The 20115-nt window shown below is 46.3% G+C and overlaps 1 protein-coding gene across 1 annotated transcript in view; it reads left to right on the top strand.

Annotated features, from left to right (window-relative positions):
* Positions 1 to 556: 556 nt before the first annotated feature.
* Positions 557 to 20115, top strand: part of LOC128343386 (uncharacterized) — a 30977-nt gene continuing 11418 nt past the window's right edge. Inside the window, exons 1-2 of the mRNA XM_053292371.1 lie at positions 557 to 642; positions 18852 to 18996. Coding sequence (XP_053148346.1) covers positions 572 to 642; positions 18852 to 18996 — 216 coding nt within the window. The 5' untranslated portion in view covers positions 557 to 571. The remainder of the gene's footprint in view (positions 643 to 18851; positions 18997 to 20115) is intronic.

Raw genomic sequence — 20115 nt, 5'->3', positions numbered from 1 at the left:
TTTATTTATTTATTTATTTATTTATTTATTCTCTGTGTAAAGAGAAATGTGGAGTCAGCATGGTATAGTGGCTAGAGCGCCAGACTAGGACGGGGAGACCCAGGTTCAAATCCCCATTCAGCCATGAAACTAGCTGGGTGACTCTGGGCCAGTCACTTCTCTCTCAGCCTAACCTACTTCACAGGGTTGTTGTGAGGAGAAACCTAAGTATGTAGTACACCGTTCTGGGCTCCTTGGAGGAAGAGCGGGATATAAAATGTAAAAATAAAAGAAATAAAAATAAATAAACTGCCCTGAGCCATTTTTGGAAGGGCGGTATAGAAATCGAATAAATAAAATTTATTGGGAATATTTCAATGCTAAAATACTGTTCTCCAGTGTCTCCAGCACATTCCACAGTTTGGGGGATGCAGTTAGACAGTTTGTAGGGTGGGGTGGGGGGATTTCAGGCTGCATTGCATCACAATTCCTTTGTGATGCTTAACATTCCTGCTTAACATTCCTGGCTAAGATAGGTGGGGCTCCAGCTACTCTGAACACATCAAGACCCAAGGCCAAGCCCCTGGGTCAGATGCAGCAGGAGACCCCATCACAAGCATTTGAAAGGGCAATCAGGGAGATCAACCTTGAAGGAGAGGAGAGGTACAAATCCTTACACTACCTGGAATATATAATCCTGCAACTCCCTACTTTAGGTCAGATGGGGTATAGTCAGAGTGGAGAATCAACAGGTTTGTAAACCTGACAAAGCTGTTTGATCCAACAGAGGTTTCTTCCTGCCTCCTGAAAGATGATGCCTCTTTCGAACCATGCTTTTAGAAGCACTGGACTTTTAACTTTGGAAACTCTGAACGCTCAATCCAAACCAAACTAGAATAATTCAATGCCTTCTAAGAATGAATGCCAAACGAAAATAATAACCTATAGTATAGCTATAAAGCCTATGCGCGTGATCTATAGGAAACATGCTACAACGTTATTCGAGAACTAGGTGACCCCTTCATGTGCCTACACATGAGTAACATACAGAATAATGCAAAATAAAATCACTTTGAATCAAGAGAAATGAAGGCACCCTGCCATTTCAAAACAAATAATGTACATAATAAAATGGAAATGCAGGGCATATAATACACATCAGTGCAAGGTTAAAATCATAATGGGGGACATGATGAAGGAAGGAAACTTAAGGGGGAAAGAAGACAGAGAATGCCTTTTTCTTCTTCAACCCTGCCGCCTATTAAGATCATCTGGGGAGGTCCGGTTACGGTTGCCAGTGGCTCGGTTGATGGCAACTTGAAACCGGGCCTTTTCTAGGGTTGCCCCAGGACTTTGGAACACAGTTCCTAACACAATTAGAGCCTCCCCTTCCCTGGATGTATTTAAGAAGGACCTAGAAACATACCAGTTTAGTTAGACTTTTAGTTTATAGTTTTAAAGCTTCAAGTTTTAGAGTTTAAATCTGTATTTTAAACTGTTTTAATTATGTTAATGTTTTAATGGTTGCTTTTAGCTTGTGAACTGCCCAGGGACTTCCATATGGGGCAGTATAAAAATGTGTCAAACCAACAAACATCATCACTGGTTATGAATCCATTAGATTAAAAGGGGTGTAGCCAACCAATGTGGCTTGAGTCCCATAGAGTGGGATCCCACAACAGAATCCTTCACTACGGCAGTTAAATGAATGAGAATTCACGTTGTCTGCAACACTACCCTCCAGTAGCAGGGAGTTCCCCAGATTTCACTTATTTGGAGAATTAAGAGTCTGTATTCCAGAAAAGCTACTTGTAACAGAAGTTCAGAGTTCCTGGACATGTGCAGAGTTCCATCTTAAAGGTGGAGTTCACCATGCTGTCTACAAGGTAGCAAGAGCAGGAGAGAGGGCATGCCCTCACCTTTTGCCTTTGGGTTTCTCAGAGGCATCTTGTAGGCCTCTGTGGGAAACAGGATACTGGACTAGATAGGCCTTGGGCCTGATCCAGCAGGACTATGTTCTTAAGGGCAGCTGCTCAAAGGGACAGCATCTACAGAAAAGTGAAGATGCTTGAAACACGGCCGTCTGGCATTTCAGTGGCTCTTATAATTCTGGAATACATTGTCTGGGGGTTCATGCCTCTATTCCTTCACCTGGACGGCATGCAAGTCCTTTGGCCATTTTACTGGCCAAGACATCTCGACATACAGGTGAAACTCGGAAAATTAGAATATCATGCAAAAGTCCATTAATTTCAGTAATGCAAATTAAAAGGTGAAACTGATATATGAGACAGACGCATTACATGCAAAGCGAGATAAGTCAAGCCTTAATTTGTTATAATTGTGATGATCATGGCGTACAGCTCATGAAAACCCCAAATCCACATTCTCAGAAAATTAGAATATTACATGGAATCAAGAAGACAAGGATTGTAGAATAGAACAATATCGGACCTCTGAAAAGTATAAGCATGCATATGTATTCAGTACTTGGTTTGGGCCCCTTTTGCAGCAATTACTGCCTCAATGTGGCGTGGCATGGATGCTATCAGCCTGTGGCACTGATGAGGTATTATGGAAGACCAGGATGCTTCATTAGCAGCCTTCAGCAATTCTGCATTGTTTGGTCTCATGTCTCTCATCCTTCTCTTGGCAATGCCCCATAGATTCTCTATGGGGTCAGGTCAGGCGAGTTTGCTGGCCAATCAAGCACAGTACACTGTATACTTTTCAGAGGTCCGATATTGTTCTATTCTACAATCCTTGTCTTCTTGGTTCCATGTAATATTCTAATTTTCTGGGATTGTGGATTTGGGGTTTTCATGAGCTGTACGCCATGATCATCACAATTATAACAAATTAAGGCTTGACTTATCTCGCTTTGCATGTAATGCGTCTGTCTCATATATCAGTTTCACCTTTTAATTTGCATTACTGAAATTAATGGACTTTAATTAATGGATATTCTAATTTTCCGAGTTTCACCTGTATGCAGGGATGTTAAAATGTAGAGAGGCGCACACACACCCCGCCGCCACCTTGAATAGAAAGAGAACATCTGGAGGCTTCAGGGGCAACTGTGGTGGGGGTGGGGGTGTTCCCACAAGCCTAGGGCAACTGGGGAGCGCTTCTCTTGAGTTCCTCCTAATTGCACTGCAAGCCAAAGGGATGTGATTGGTGGCCTGGAGCTCGGACACAATTCCCTGCCGGACTCAAGGCATGGCTGGTTTCCTAGGTCGACCCCAGCAAGGTCTGCTGTATCTGGAAGAGAGAGAGGAAAGGGAGGAGGGCCCCAGTGACAGAGACAGCCATGCCCCCCCCCAGCAACGCTCCCCAGCAACACCCCCCAAGACTGGCCCCAGCACTGACCACCAGCCCCAGCCTCCAGCTGCAGAGCCCACCCAAGCCCTGAGCAGAGCACCAAGCAGAGAGAGATAAAGGTGGGAGGAAGGGGAGAGGGGGAGGAGGGACACAGCAGCACTCCCCCTTAGCAGTGCCAGCCATGCTCCCCAGCAATGATCCCCAGCAACGCCTCCCAACTAGGGTTGCCAACATTTCATTGCCAGAATGAGGGACACAAGTCCCAGAACTAGGGACAAAGGTTTGTGGGGGCCGGCTGGCTAGGGGGGGCGGGGAGGTGTATGGAGTGGTAATCAAGATCCCAAGTATCATTCTTATTTTAAAAAATTTTTAAAAAGAGCCCGAGTATCATTGATGTATATGTAATTGAATCATATGCTATTGCGTAAATGAGGGACAAATGCTGTCCCTATAGGGCAGGGATTCTCAACCTTGGGTCCACAGATGTTGTTGGACTTCAACTCCCATAATCCCCAACCAAAAGCCATTGAGGCTGAGGATTATGGGAGCTGAAGTCCAATAACAGCTGGGGACCCAAGGTTGAGAATCCCTGCTATAGGGACCAACATTTCATCCCTGAAATGAGAGACGTCCAAGCGTAAAGAGGAACAGTTGGCAACCCTACTCCTAACGCTGGCTCCAACAGCGCCCACTAGCCCCACTCCCCAGCCTCAGAGCCCACCCAAGCTCCGAAAAGAGCCCTCAGCAGAAAGAGGTAAAGCTGGAGGAGGGAAAAGGGGAGAGAGAGAGGAGGGGAGAGAGAGAGGGGAGAAGGGACCCATGCCCCCCAACAGAGGTGTCAGTCACACCCCCAGCAATGGCTTCCAAAACTGGTCCCAGCCTTGCCCCAGCCCTGCCCCCCAGCAGTGCCTCTCAGCAGCAACGCCAGCCAACATTGGTCCCAGCCCCCAACATTCTAACCCGGGGGGGGTGGAGACCATAGATGATTGGCAGCTCACCTTTGCCAGTCTAAGATTTGCCCATTGGCGCGTTCAGCTCCAGAGCCTAACCCTAACAGGCTCTCCTTCCCTCCCTCCACTCTCACCCTCTTAAATTGGCCCACTTCCCACACAGCACTGTTCTCATCCGAATCGACATCCGGTGGCTGTCCAATCTGTACCAACCGGTCGACTGTGAGGGGTACCGCAGGGCCTGTCCCCTCACGGAGGATAGACGGCTGTGCCTGTTTGACCAGCTAGAGAGTCGGGGGGTGACCCCGCTGCCTGCTGAGAAGGACCTAGCCCACGGAGGTCCTGGTGGCAGTCGGGAGGTGAAAGCTAGCTCTTCGCCTCCGAAGGGCCCCCACGATGACCGAAACTGGCAGGAAGAGCGATGCGGATGGAACAAACTCCCACATGGGGATTTTTGCCCCTCTCCCCACTCTTGCTCTCTGCTCATCAAGACCCAAAACCCAGTTCTCAGGATTCGATCTGATTCCTGTGCAGGTAAGCCTCCCCTCAGCCAGCACCCCATAGCCAAAAAAAAGACCAACGCCCCACTCCAACACAGCATTCTAATGCTAAATCTCACTCTAAACCTCAAGTTAAACTCAGCACCCCGTTGCGAAACCTAATCCAGCTCCCCTAGCCTTGCCATGTCCCCCAGAATTTAGGGTAGCCCCCGGATTTTGGCTCCTCCACCCGGCTGCTAAATTCCACCCGGATTTACACTAATTTCAAATGTGCTGCCCAGATTATCTGGATTTTACTCTGGATCCGATCATATGGGAGGGCAGAGAAGGAAGGGAAGGTATACAAATCTGTCAAACAAATAAAATGCAAATTAGTCACGGCATAATTTGCATAATATGCCCTGATTTGGGAAGCTTGAACATAACACTCCTAAGCTCCCCAGAACCCTCAAATCCAGCTCCCCAGAACCTTCCTTAGGTAGGATCAGCTGTTTACCATTAGCAGAGAGCCTGCCTGGCCTGGCCTGGCCTCTGGCTCCCAGCTCTGAAGAACAACAAACTACCGACTCTAACCTGACCCTGACAGTTATGCTGAGTGGTGGGAGCATTGGGGAGGGTGTCTACAATCTCTGTGCTTAGACTTTTCCAGGTGTCCGGAAGGGAGTGGTCAGAAGTGGAGGGCGCAGGTCTCTTCCGGACTCCTCGAGGTTTTTCTTTTCCTGAGAGAACAGCTTCTTGTTGTTCTCTCAGGTTTTGCTTTTCGCCTTGTGGGACTGCACGCAAAAAAAGCAAAAGACACTGGCGGCTGGCGCTCCTGGTTTCCGGGACGGGGTTCGAATCCCTGCTGTGTCCTTGCTTGCTTGCTTCCAGTGCAGCTGGAGTATCCTTCCTCTCCTTTTCAGTGCTCTTCTGCCTACGTACCTGTGTCAGGTAAAGGGTTGAAGGTGGGGGGCCAGCCGGTGTTCTCTGGAGCAGGGCTTCCCTGAGGTTGTGGACTACAGCTCCCATCATCCTCAGCTGCAATGGCCTTTGGCTGGGGATGATGGGAGAAGAAAACTCATTCCGCAAACAGATGAAAAAAATTAGACAGAACACCGCACACTCTTTCCAGTCCTGGTAAAAAAGATAGCATTTAAAATCTGCCCCCCTCCACTTTTTGATTATTGTGTCCAGGAATTTTCCCCAACGAATATGGCAACCTTATTCCTGTGCTATAATTGTGCTATGTTCTTATCAGGTCTATTAATAGTCTAGTGGCTATAGGCCTCAGAGGCAGGATGCGTCTCAATACCAGTTGTAGGGGAGAAACAGCAAGAGAGGGGGCATGCCCTCACCTCTTGCCTGCAGGCTTCCCAGAGGAGGCATCTGGTGGGCCACTGTGGGAAACAGGATGCTAAACTAGATAGACCTTAGATCTGATCCAGCAACAGAGGCGTATCTAGGGGAAATAGCGCCTAGGGCAAACATTGAAATTGCGCCCCCTATCCAAACATCTGACACCCATCTTTCAGATAACTTTACCATAATATCAGCAGAAAAATACAAGTCTGAAGGTCACATACAAGTCACATATCTGAATATTTGTACAGTGACTTATTATATATATGTATATATATATATATAAAAACCTAAAGGGGGGTCTGCAAAAGTTCCCCCTGCCCCCTGCTGGCCTCTAGGGCCTCACAGGGACCATTTAAGCATGTGTGGTGGCCATTTTTTAAAATATTTTTTTTTTCAAAAAATTGCAGCTGAAAACAAAATGGCCACCACGAATGCTCAAATGGCCTCTGTGAGGCCTGGTATGGCCTAGGGCCTCACAGAGGCCACTTGAGCATGTGCAGTGGCCATTTTGTTTTCAGCAGCCTTTTAAAAAAATAATTAATTTTAAGAAATGGCGCCCCCCTTCAAGTGGCGCCCAGGGCATGTGCCCTGCCTGCCCCACCCTAGATACACCCCTGTCCAGCAAGGCTTTTGCGTTCTCAGGCCAAGCTAACATGTTTTCTTGTTTCCGGCTGTGTCTCTGTGCCTAGCTAGCAGGAAAGCAGGTATGCGGAGAATCCTTTACATATAAAACCCATCCCTTCAGCAACAGAGGTGAGATTAACCCTTTGCTTTCTGCCTTGGGAATAATTCTGCCAACTCCCAACAGAATTCAGAGATTGACCAAGGGTGGCAGGAAACTCATTAAGAGAAGGCAGGCAGCAAAGGAGTCCAATCTTCAGAGTGCTGAGGATGGGGTGATGGACTTCTGGGTTCTGCAGGCAGGCTGCTTGGGTAAATTAGCTGTGCTGGGGGCTGTGGGGCTCACTGATTAGAATTCATAAGCGAAGGGAGTAAACGGGGTCCAGGAGTTGTCAGTAAGACCTCTCCATTCACCTCACTGCCTTTGCTTGGGCATTAGGAGCGGGGTGGGGGGGTGGGTGGGTAGTTGTAATGGGACTTACTTCCAGGTAAGTGAATAAAGATTGCACCCTTTGTCCCCCACCCCCCAGAAAAGGTTCTGTGGCTGCCCAAGCAACAGCAGAATCGAATTGCCTCCAAGCATGAGGAGGGATGGAGGATAGCTGATCTTGTGGTAGTAAGCATAGATTGCCTCTTTTCTCAAGCAGGGTCCACCCTACTTTGCATCTGCATGGGAGACTGAATGGGTGAGCACTGTGAGATATTCCCCTTAGGGGGATGGGGCCCGTCTGCATGCTTACATGCAGAAGGTTCCAAGTTCCCTCCCTAGAAGCATCTCCAAGTCAGGGCTGAAAGGGACTCCTGTCTGCAACCTTGGAGAAGCTGCTCCCAGTCTGTGTAGACCAGGCCTTCTCAACTTTGCCCCGCCCAGCTCTTTTTGGATTACAACTTCCATAATCCCCAGCCACTGTGGCCAATAGCCAGGGATTATGGGAGTGTAGCCATCAGACAGGGGTGTAGCTATAATTGATCTGATGGGTTCAAAGAACCCAAAGCCCCCCAGCTCCAGAGGGTCCCTCAGCTCCACACCCTCCTATTTTCTTCATTATCTCCCTCACTTCAAGGGTCCGCAAGGGAGCGGGGAAAACACAACCCCCCTCTCCCCTAGCTACACTCCTGGCTAGATGGACCAATGGTCTGACTGATTCGGTATAAAGCAGCTTCCTAGATTCATTATTACTGCAGATAAACTAAGGTGAGAAATTTTTGAAGAATTGTTCTAAACCTTCCCCCCCCCGCCCATACAATGTTTTTACAGCAGCCAGAATTCTTTCCTCTTATCTAAAAGAAGAAACTGCAATTTAATAGTTTTAACATTTTAAATTTTAATTGTAATGTTTTGATCATTTTATCTGTTTTTATTGTGTTGTAAACCGCCCAGAGACTTGCATTTTGGGCGGTATATTTATTTATTTATTTTTATTTTATTTTTACATTTTATATCCCGCTCTTCCTCCAAGGAGCTCAAAGCAGTGTACTACATACTTAGATTTCTCCTCACAACAACCCTGTCAAGTAGGTTAGGCAGGCTGAGAGAGAAGTGACTGGCCCAGAGTCACCCAGCTAGTATCATGGCTGAATGGAGATTTGAACTCGGGTCTCCCCGGTCCTAGTCCAGCACTCTAGCCATTACACAGCACTATCTTATATGACACACATAAATGTGTTAGCTAAATAAATAAACAAACAAACAAATCCAAAATAGTGCATTGTGATTATTAAGTGCATTTTGATCACTATGTTGGGGCTTCATCAGTTGCCCTGGCTCACAGCCCACACCCAGGGGGCCCAATTCAAAGTACTGGTTTTCATCTTCAAAGTCCTAAACAGCTTGGGACCAAGTTACCTGAAAGGGTGCCTTGTCCCATATGCCCCTATCAGGACCTTAAGATCCTCTACAGAGGACCTGCTCCAAGTGCCTCCACCAAATGAGGTGGGAGGGGTGGCAACTAGAGAGAGGACCTTTTCAGCAATAGCACTCCATTTAACCTTCCCAGTGATGTTTACCCACACCTGGTGCCATCATTATCTTGTTTTAGATGCCAAGTGAAGACCTTTTTGTTCACCCAGGCTTTTAAAATGTTTTAAAATGCTTTTGTCTTATTTTTAGTTGTATGTTATAAGGGTCTTTGTCTTTGTTTGCTTTAATGTGTTTTAATTGTAATTTTTATTTTGCTACTGTTTTGTGAGCTGCCCTGAATTTGATATGTGGCAGCTGGTGCAGCGGAGAAATACTTGACTAACAAGCAGAAGGTTGCCGGTTCAAATCCCCGCTAGTACTATATCGGGCAGCACAGCAGTGATATAGGAAGATGCTGAAAGGCATCATAGGAACATAGGAAACTGCCATATACTGAGTCAGACCATTGGTCTATCTAGCTCAGTATTGTCTTCACAGACTGGCAGTGGCTTCTCCAAGGTTGTAGGCAGGAATCTCTCTCAGCCCTATCTTGGAGAGGATGAGACAGTAAATCTCTTCTGGAAAAGTTTGTATGGTTATGTGCAAAAAGGCAAGTGTATCTCTTCTAAACAGCAATGGGACAAATTATGGAAATAGACGTTGGACGTAACCCCCCACCCCCACCCCCACCCCCAGTTACCTGATGTGCCTTGTAATCCCCCATCCCCGAGTTCCAGTACTGCCTGCATATACTTCATAACCTTGTGGGTTTCCAAATCCTTGTGTGTAAATCTTTGTAGATATATCATGTACAAACAACCACTTTGTATATAATTGTGCTTTGGCAACGTACTGTATGCTTTGGTAGTTTGTTGGTTCAATAAAAAAATCTTGTCCTATTTAAAAATAAAAAAATCTTGTCCTATCTTGGAGAAGCCAGGAAGGGAACTTGGAACCTTCTGCTCTACCCAGAGCAGCTCCATCCCCTGAGAGGAATATATCACAGTGCTCACACATCAAGTCTCCCATTCAGATGCAACCAGGGCAGACCCTGCTTAGCTATGGGGACAAGTCATGCTTGCTACTACAAGACCAGCTCTCTCTTCTCTCATCTCACACAGCGCAGGAGGAGGCAAAAGTAACCCCCTCCTGTATTCTACCAAAGAAAACCACAGGGCTTTGTGGGCGCCAGGAGTCGAACTCGATTTAATGGCACACTTTACCTTTACCCACGGCTTTTGGAAAGTCTTGGTCAGAGGCGGATCTACTATTATATGGCCACATGCAATGAACAAGAAGCGGTGAGGATCCTGTGGGGGGTGGGCTGCCAGGGAGTGCCATATGATGATGATGATGATGATGATGATGATGATGATGATGACGACATTTATAACCCGCTCTTCCTCCAAGAAGCCCAGAGTGGTGTTCTACATCCTTAAGTTTCGCTTTCACAACAACCCTGTGAAGTAGGCTAGGCTGAGAGAGAAGTGAGTGGCCCAGAGTCACCCAGCAAGTATCATGGCTGAATGGGGATTTGAACTCGGGTCTCCCCAGCCCTAGTCCCACACTCCAACCACTACACCACGCTGGCTGATTTGATGCCTCTGCCGCTGACCCACACCCCTATTTTATTTATCTATCTGTTTTTACATTCATATCCTGCTGTTCCTCTAAGGGGCCCAGACCAATGTATATGGTTATGTTTATCCCCATAACAACCCTGTGAGTTAGGTTAGTCTGAAAGAGAAGCGACTGGCTCAGGATCACCCAGTGAGTTTCATGGCTGAATGGGGATTTGAACTCGGGTCTCCCCAGTCCGACACCAAGACTCTGACCACTACACCACACTGGACCTCCCTTCCCTTCTGCTGTGGCCTCTGTGGCCCCACTAGCCGCCACAGCCTGCAAAGGGAAGCCAGACAGCCGTGGCACCTTATGATGATGTCACTGCCTGGTGCCTGTACACCATGTTGCCACCAGCTTGCTTCCTTTTGCTGGTCATGGCAGCTGCAGTGGTTAGTGGACCTGCGGAGACCAGCAGTGTTGGGTGAGCAGGAGTAGTTACAGCAGGGGCACTGGGGTGGTGGCCTGCCAGAAAATCTGGACATGGGCCACCGCCAATGTTGCTACACCACTGGTCTTGGTAGATTCTGACTGGGGCCTCATCTCATCTCACTCAAATCCCTTGCCATTTTAAGATTCCACTGGGAATCTTAAGGATTTCAACATAGGAAGTTGCCATATACTGGGCCAGAGACCACTGGTCCATCTAGCTCAGTATTGACTGCACAGACTGGCAGCAGGTTCTCCGGGATTGGAGGCAGGAGTCTCTCTCTTCTGCATGCAAGCAGGCAGGTGCTCTTCCCAGAGTGGCCCCATCCCCTCGGGGAATATCTTACAGTGCTCACATGTAGTCTCCCGTTCAAATGAAAACCAGGGCAGGCCCTGCTTAGCAAAGGGGGGACAATTCATACTTGCTGCCACAAGACCAGCTCTCCTCACAAGTCTTGTGGAGATGGACCCCTCCTCTGTGCTCACAAGGGTTCAGCTGCATATGTAGGGTTGCCATATTCAAGAAGCTTCCCAATCCCAAATCCGGGTGGCCTAATGTGCATATTATGCAAATTATGCAGAAACTAATTTACATTCTATTTGTTTGTTTGTCTGTCAGTTTTGTATACTTTCCCCTCCTCTGCCCTCCCATGTGATTGGATCCAGAGTAAAATCCAGGCAGCGCATTTGAAAATCCGTGTGGAATTTAACAGCCAGGTGGAGGAGCCAAAATCCGGGGGGGGGGGACATGGCAACCCTATGCATATGGCCCGGGAGCCCAGGATCCATGAGTGCGCTTGGCTAACATTTCATAACTTGGGAGCTGATTCAATATAGCCTTTAACATTTTCAAAATTTGCAAGGATCAGGTTTCTTTTTGGGGGTGGGACTGGCTTGTCTCCCATCAGGGGCATGGGGCAAGGCAACATTTGGTGTCTTGCCTCAGGCACCTGAATGCCTTAGGCTGCCCCAGCATTTTGTCAGTTCTTTGATTTCTCCTTCTCCCTTCCAGATCAGTGATCTTGGCTTGAAGAGCTGAGACTTCTGTTGACAGCTTTTGAATTTCCCACTCGTGTTGCCTCCCCTGTTTACATTAGCTGCACCTCTAGTCTCCGCCCCTGTCTTAGCAGCCTTACAGGGCACCCCATGGAGTCTCTCTGTTCTCCTCTCATAGCTCTTTGGCCCCCTTTAATCTCTCCCATTGTTTTTGCCACAAAGTACTTAGGAACATGAGTACAGCCCAGCTGGATCAGGCCCAAGGCCTATAGTCCAGCATCCTGCTTCACACAGTGGCCCACCAGATGCCTCTGGGAAGCCCACAGTCAAAGGGTGAGGGCATGCCCCCCACTCTTGCTGTTTCTCCCCTACAACTGGTATTGAGAAGCATCATGCCTCTGAGGCCTATAGCCACTAGACTATTAATAGACCTGATAAGAGAGCCAGCGTGGTGTAGTGGTTAGAGTGCTGGACTAGGACCGGAGAGACCGGAGTTCAAATCCCCATTCAGCCATAAAACTAGCTGGATGACTCTGAGCCAGTCACTTCTCTCTCAGCCTAACCTACTTCACAGGGTTGTTGTGAAAGAGAAACTCAAGTATGTAGTACACCGCTCTGGGCTCCTTGGAGGAAGAGTGGGATATAAATGTAAAAATAATAATAATAATAATAATAAGAAGAAGAAGAACATAGCTCAATAATAGCACAGGAATAAGGTTGCGACATTAGTTGGGGAAAATTCCTGGACACAATAATCAAAAAGCGGAGGAGGGCAGATTTTAAACGCTATCTTTTTACCAGGATTGGAAAGAGTGCTTGACCGCAGTGTTCTGTCTAATTCTTTTCATCTGCTGTGTGCAGAATGAGTTTTGTTCTGGGTGGATTTACTGAGCCATAAATAGCCAACATACCAGTCAGCAGCACTTGCCCGTGCCAGAGAAATAGTAAGCATCAAGCATTAACAGCATGTAGCAACAGTGTCTGGAAAGAAGCACCAGGAAAACTGGTATCACTCCCCTAAAATTCATAGGAACATTGGAAGCTGCCTTATACCGAGTCAGACCACTGGTCCATCTAGCTCTGTCTTATAGTGTTCACATGTCGTTTTGGGTGTTGTTGTTTTTTACTTTTTATATTTTCTATCCCGTTCTTCCAAGGAGCCCAGAGCAATGTACTACATACTTACGTTTCTCCTCACAACAACCCTGTGAAGTAGGTTAGGCTGAGAGAGAAGTGACTGGCCCAGAGTTACCCAGCTAGTATCATGGCTGAATGGGGATTTGAACTCAGGTCTCCCCGGTTCTAGTCCAGCACTCTAACTATTACACCACGCTGGCTTCCCATTCCAATGCAAACCAGGGCATACCCTGCTTAGCAAAGGGGACAATTCATGCTTGTTACCACAAGACCAGCCACCTTAAGTGGCGCAGCGGGGAAATGCTTGACTAACAAGAAGGTTGCCGGTTCGATTCCCAGCTGGTATGTTTCCCAGACTATGTTTCCCAGACTATGGGAAACACCTATATCGGGCAGCAGTGATATAGAAAGATGCTGAAAGGCATTGTCTCATACTGCATGGGAGGAGGCAATGGTAAACCCTTCCTGTATTCTACCAAAGAAAACCACAGGGCTCTGTGGGCACCAGGAGTCGAAATTGACTTAATGGCACACTTTTCCTTTACCACAAGACCAGCTCTCCTCCCTGGACATTGATGACACTTTTCCTGTATCCTGGACAGGACATCTGATTTCTGGACTGTCCAGGCCAATCCTAGACATGTGGCAGCTCTACATGGGATGGGAGTCTCCTTCCTCTGTCTTGTCAGCCAACACCTGATAAGTGTTGGCTGCATGGGAAGGCCTCTTCACAGGTATGACAGACACAATTCTGGAATGATTGACAAACATGAACTAAAGCAAGCACTAACAGGTTTTGGGTATCAACTGTCTGACCAGTTCTAGATATCCTTATTCAGAAGTTTGACAGACAAAGAAGAGGATAAGTGGCTTTTGATGACTTTATTCAGTGGTCTGTTGTAATAATCTTAGCTGAAGAGGCTTTTGCAGATCAGCAAGTTGTTCTTATCTTTTCCTTTTGTCCTTTTCCTTAAGGTCCCCAGATGACTCAGGCTAGAACGATTCTAGGTATCCATTTCCAAGGATTTGTTTTGCTGAGGTAGAGATTTTGAAGCAGGCCCTTAGGGGTGAGGCAGCTGCAGAACTCAAGCAGGCACCCCCCCTCCTGCCCCCATCCTGCTGGAAATCCCAGTATAAGGCAGTCATTAGTTGATATGTTCTTCTCCCAGGAACTAGGAAGGAACAGCTATTAGGTCAAACCACTTTATCAGGTATGCAAACATACTGGGTCCTCTCTGAAAGGACTCATCTTATCAAATGTCATGCCTTAATCCATTCTCTCCAGATATACCCAAACTTTCTGTATTCAAGGGAGGAGAGCTGGTCTTGTGGTGACTGATTGTTTGATTAAGTGCCATCATCAAGTCTGTGTCAACTCCTAGCGACCACATAGATAGATTCTTTCCAGGATGATCTGTATTCAACTTGGCCTTTAAGGTCTTGCAGTGGTGCATTCATTGCTGTTGTAATCGAGTCCATCCACCTTGCTGCTGGTCGTTCTCTTCTTCTCTTTCCTTCAGCATTTCCCAGCATTATAGACTTCTCAAGGGAGCTGGATCTTTGCATAATGTGTCCAAAATATGATAGTTTGAGCTTGGTCATTTGTGCCTTGAGTGAAAATTCATTCATTCATTCATTTATTTCTATACTGTTCTTCCAAAAATGGCTCAGAGAAATAACAAATAAATAAGATGGATGGATCCCTGTCCCCAAAGGGCTCACATCTAAAAAAGAAACAAGATAGACACCAGCAACAGTCACTGGATGTACTGTGCTGGGGATGGATAGGGCCAGTTAGTAAGTAAGTAAAACTTTATTTCGGTCGTAGACCAGCAATACAACAATATTACAATAATAATAATGATAATGATAATAATAATAATAATAAGAAGAAGAAGATGATAATATAAAATCAGACTACATTTATACACATTTGGCATATTATATAACAATATTTGGCCACGATATGAATAACATCCGAATTAGGATTAGTGAGCAAATAGTTTAAATAAAAATCCTCTCCACGACCCGGAAAATTAATCAAAAGTGGGGCAATTTGTTGGTGTCTTATGTCTCTGTAATATTCACAATGCAGTAAAATGTGAGCAGTTGTTTCAACGTTACCATATCCACAAGGGCATAATCTTGATGCGTATGGTATACCCTGGAATCTCCCATGGAGCACAGCTGTTGGGAGAGCATTTACACGGGCAAGTGTTAGAGCTCGTCTAAATTTTGGAATTAAGACGCTACTTAAATATGTAGCAGGCTTGAGCTCTGTGCACTGACTACCTATGTAAATGCTACTCAGTAACTTTGCATGTTCCATCTGCAACTCCACGTCATGGATACGTTGCACAATTTCTCTTCTGGCCTGATCGAAAGATAGGGCCAGTTGCTCTCCCTCTGCTAAATAAAGAGAATCACCACGTTAGAAGGTGCCTCTTTGCCAAGTTAGCAGGGAAATCAAAATTCTGGTTTGATTTGTTCTATGATCCATTTGTTTGTTTTCCTGGCTGTCCATGGTATTCTCAAAAGTCTTTTCCAGCACCAAAGTTCAAAAGCGTCGATGCTTTTTCTATCTTGCTTCTTCAAAGTCCAGCTTTCGCATCCATAGAGTGTCATGGGAAAAACCATTCTCCAAACAATTCTTATCTTCGTAGGTGTGGACATGTCACGGCATCTAAATACCCTTTCCAAGGCCTTCATGGCAATCCTACCGAGTGCTAGTCTGGGGCATATTTCTTGACTGCTGGATCCTTTACTGCTGACAGTTGATCCTAAAAGGCAGAAGCTATACACCACTTGAATGTCTTCATTATCAGTTCTGAGGCTGGTTGCTGTACCCGTTGTCATTAGTTCTTCTTCTTTACATTTAGTTGTAGTCCTATTTTTTCACTGTGCTCCTTGACGTTCATTAATAGAGCTTGCAAATCATCCGCATTCTCAGCTATCAGAGTGGGGTCATCAGTGTAGTGCAGGTAGGTAGCAGGTATGAATTGTCCTCTTTGCTAAGCAGGGTATGCCCTGGTTTGCATTTGAATGGAGATATGTGTGAGCACTGTAAGATATTCCCCTCAGGGAATGGGGTCACTCTGGGAAGAGCATCTACATGCTTGCAGGCAGAAGATTCCAAACTTCCTCCCTGGCATCTCCAAGATAGGGCTGAAAGAGATTTCTGCCTGCAACCTTGGAAAAGCTGCTGCCAGTCTGGGTAGACATTACTGAGCTAGATGGAACAGTGGTCTGACTCAGTATACCGCAACTTTCTATGTAAGTCCAGTTCTTTTGCTCAGAACCATTAATGGCCAATCCATGGGTGGTTAGCATCACCTGAAAATCTTTCACACACTTTGTCTCTCATACACCACAATGTTAAGATTTTGCTATAATTAAGGTTAGTTTTGGGACAGATCAAATCAAATCATCATTATTTTGGTCATAGACCAGCATAAGGTACAAGACAAGAGATGAGTTGCAAGCAGTAAAAGGCTTAAAAGACTTAAAAGGCATTGAACAGCATAAAAGGCATCAGGGCTAAAACTACAAAATTATACTATTCTGAAAGTTATAAAACTGTAAAATCGTAAAAGCTGTGCAGACTGAGAAAACTGTATTATTTATAAAACAGTGAGGACTATAAAACTGTAGTAATATGGGACCATAAAACTGTAGGCTGTGAGAGTGCAAGGCTTTCATGTGGTGTGGTGTGCTATAAAGTTGGGCACAGTACTCAATCTTAGTAGGACCTGCTACCTGTCAACATCCAACAGAGTTTTTCGGACAGAAGGTTAAAGAAGATGGGGGGGTGTAATCTCATTGATCCAATGTGGGGAGGCAACAGTGACTGTTGCTGGTGTCTCTTATGTTTCTTTTTAGATTGTGAGTCCTTTGGGGACCGGGATCCATATTATTTATTTGTTACTTCGCTGTGTAAACCACCCTGAGCCATTTTTGGAAGGGTGGTATAGAAATTGAATAAGTGGTGGTGGTGGTTCTGAGTACCCCCTGAAGACCTTCAAGTACCCCTAGGGCTACTAGTACCCACTATTGGGAACCCCTGCAATAGATGTTATGCAGCAACAAACTGATTCCTATTGGTACAGCATATAACAGCTACTTTCAACATTTTCTAATTCTCTAATGTTCACACAGATGCAGAGGCTGCCAAATAGTCCATAAGAACATAAGAACAGCCCTGCTGGATCAGGCCCAAGGCCCATCTAGTCCAGCATCCTGTTTCACACAGTGGGCCACCAGATACCGCTGGAAGCCACAGGCAGGAGTTGAGGGCATACCCTCTCTCCTGCCATTACTCCCCTGCAAATGGTACTCAGAGACATCCTGCTTTTGAGGCTGGAGATGGCCTATAGCCCTCCGACTGGTAGCCATTGATAGACCTCTCCTCCATGAAGTCATCCAAACCCCTCTTAAAGCCATCCAGGCTGTTGACTGTCACCACATCCTGTGGCAGAGTTCCACAAGTGGATCACGCATTGTGTGAAAAAGTACTTCCGTTTGTTGGTCCTAGACCTCTTGGCAATCAATTTCATGGAGTGACCCCTTGTTCTAGTGTTGTGTGAGAGGGAAAGCTGTATCGGAAGGGCGGTATATAAATCTATTAAATAAATAAATAATAATAAATAAAAGAATTTCTCTCTCTCCAATTTCTCCAAACCATGCATGATTTTATAGACCTCTATCATGTCTCCCCGCAGTCTTCTTTTTTCTAAACTAAAAAGCCCCAGGTGTTATAGTCTTGCCTCATAAGAAAGGTGCTCTAGGCCCATGATCATCTTGGTTGCCCTCTTCTGTACCTTCTCCAGTTCAACAATGTCCTTTTTAAGATGTGGTGACCAGAACTGTACGCAGTACTCCAAGTGTGGTTGCACTATAGTTTTGTATAAGGGCATTATAATATTAGCCGTTTTATTTTTCAATCCCCTTTCTAATGATCCCTAGCATGGAATTTGCCTTTTTCACAGCTGCCGCACATTGAGTCGACACTTTCAACGAGCTGTCCACCACAACCCCAAGATCCCTCTCCTGGTCCGTCACTGACAGTTTGGATCCCATCAGCATATACTTGAATTTGGGGTTTTTCGTCCCACTTTACACTTGCTAACATTGAACTGCATTTGCCATTTTGTCGCCCACTCCCCCAGTTTGGAGAGATCCTTTTGGGGCTCCTCACAATCCATTTTGGATTTCACTACCCGGAAGAGTTTGGTATCATTTGCAAATTTGGCCACATCGCTGCTTACCCCTGCTTCTAGATCATTGATGAATAAATTAAAAAGCACCGGTCCCAGTACAGATCCCTGGGGGACCCCACTTCTTACTTCCCTCCATTGTGAATACTCTCCATTTATACCTACCCTCTGTTTCCTGTCTTTCAACCAGTTAGCAATCCACACATGTACCTGTCCCTTTATCCCATGACCGCAAAGTTTCCTCAGGAGTCTTTGATGAGGAACTTTGTCAAAAGCTTTTTGGAAGTCCAGGTATACTATGCCAGGTATACTATGTGCATTGACTCTGGATAGGCTTATGCTGATTCCCCAAATTCTCCATAAATAGTCTGAAAATATGTAGATCCAGTAAGAAGATCTTCAACATTCCGTTAATTCTGAGGTCAATATAGATGGGTTTTGAAAAGCGTATGTTGACACTGAGAAAAAATTGCATTAACACAGGATTCAGTGAAAAGGTATGTGTGTGGGGGTGGGGAATTAACACACACCCGCCCCCACCTGAGTCTTTAAAAGGCCATATTGGAAATAGAACAGTCTTAAAATTCTAAAATATTCTCAAGTATTTCTAACACATCCTACAGTTTTGGAGATCCACTTTGATTTTTAAGGGCCACCCCCTTCTCTTCCATCCTGGATTTTACACCGGTACATCCGGTAACTGGTCCCTGTTTTAAAAGAAGCAAACTTGGCCGGCGGCCGCCTCTTCCACCTTTGCTCCGCCTACTTTTAACCCACCTGAGTGATATTTGCCTGCAACCTCCCCACCGCATTTTTCTATTGGTCGAGTTTCCCCCCACAGCCAATCCGGAGTTTTCTTCGGCCGCTTCCCGCCTCCATCTGGTAGCATTAAGGGTGGTGACCAGACAGAGCGCACGGAGAGCCCCCCAATTCTAGATCGTCTTGCTCCGGCTACAGTGGGAATCCGCCTTCCTCAGGCTTCTCTGGTGAGTACCTGCAGGGGATCAATGCCCCTTGACCCGTTTGCAAAAAGTTGCAGATCTAACCTAAGACTGAGCATGGCAGCAGGGGACAGCTCTGCAGATGTGCGAGGAATCCGAAGCAGGTCAGCTAGATTAATTGCTGTGTGTATTTTTAGAGAGGGTGAAAGGGAGTGGGGGAAAGTTCGAAATCGCGGGGCCAGATTTCTCGATTAATGTCACGTGTGAAGCCCGTTACTCTGAATTTAGGAGTTTGGATGCAGCTCCCCGGAAAAGGGAGAAAGAATATCTTCTAAAGCAGCTGCCTCGTTTACCATAGATAGAAAAAAGGCAGAGGGACTCATCCCGGCGGGGTCTCTTCAGGAAGCTTATATTGGAAGCTGCTTTAAAAACTCTTAGGGCAGTAACGAGAAGTGTCCGAAACCACGGGATACATCCAAAATCCTTAGCTAGCTGTGAGTGGGTATCACTGTGTTCCCCACCCCCGCCGCCCCTCCACACATCCCAGGTGCAGATCCACCCGGCATTTGGGAAGTGCCCCCCCCCACTATCTGAAATCCACCCACCCACCAGACCTAATAGCCCATATCTTTAAGCCCCAAAACATATTTTTCTATCCCGAGAAATTTTTCTTCCCTCCACCAAATGTAACTGAGGATTTGTTTATTCGTTCATTGCTTTTCTGTGTAAACCCCTTTGAGGACTTCTGTTGCAAAGCAGTATATAAGTGCTCACAGCAGTAGCAGATTTGCTCCTTGAGATTTCAGCCTCTCTGCACCCCTTCCCTGGATGAGAAAGAGGGCAGGCGGAGATCAAGGTTTGTGGAACACAGGAAGCTGCCTTCTACGGAGTCCAATCATTGGTCCATCTAGCAGCAGCTTCTCCAAAGTTGCAGGCAGGAGTCTCAGCCCCATCTTGGAGATGCCAGGGAGAAGTTTTCTGCATGCAGGTATGCAGAACCACTTCCCAGAGTGGCCCCATCCCCTGAGGGGAATATCTTAGTGTGCTCACATATGTAGTCCCTCCTTCAAATGCAAACCAGGGCAGACCCTGCTTAGCAAATTCATGCTTGCTACCACACAACCAGCTCTCCTCTCTGCCTCAACTGCTGCTCCATTGCTGGTA

The sequence above is a fragment of the Hemicordylus capensis genome, chromosome 2 (genome assembly GCF_027244095.1).
Source record: "Hemicordylus capensis ecotype Gifberg chromosome 2, rHemCap1.1.pri, whole genome shotgun sequence".
In the NCBI taxonomy this organism is placed as follows: Eukaryota; Metazoa; Chordata; class Lepidosauria; order Squamata; family Cordylidae; genus Hemicordylus; species Hemicordylus capensis.
Note: the sequence above shows the minus strand (reverse complement) of the source record. Positions and strands in the feature narration are given on the sequence as shown.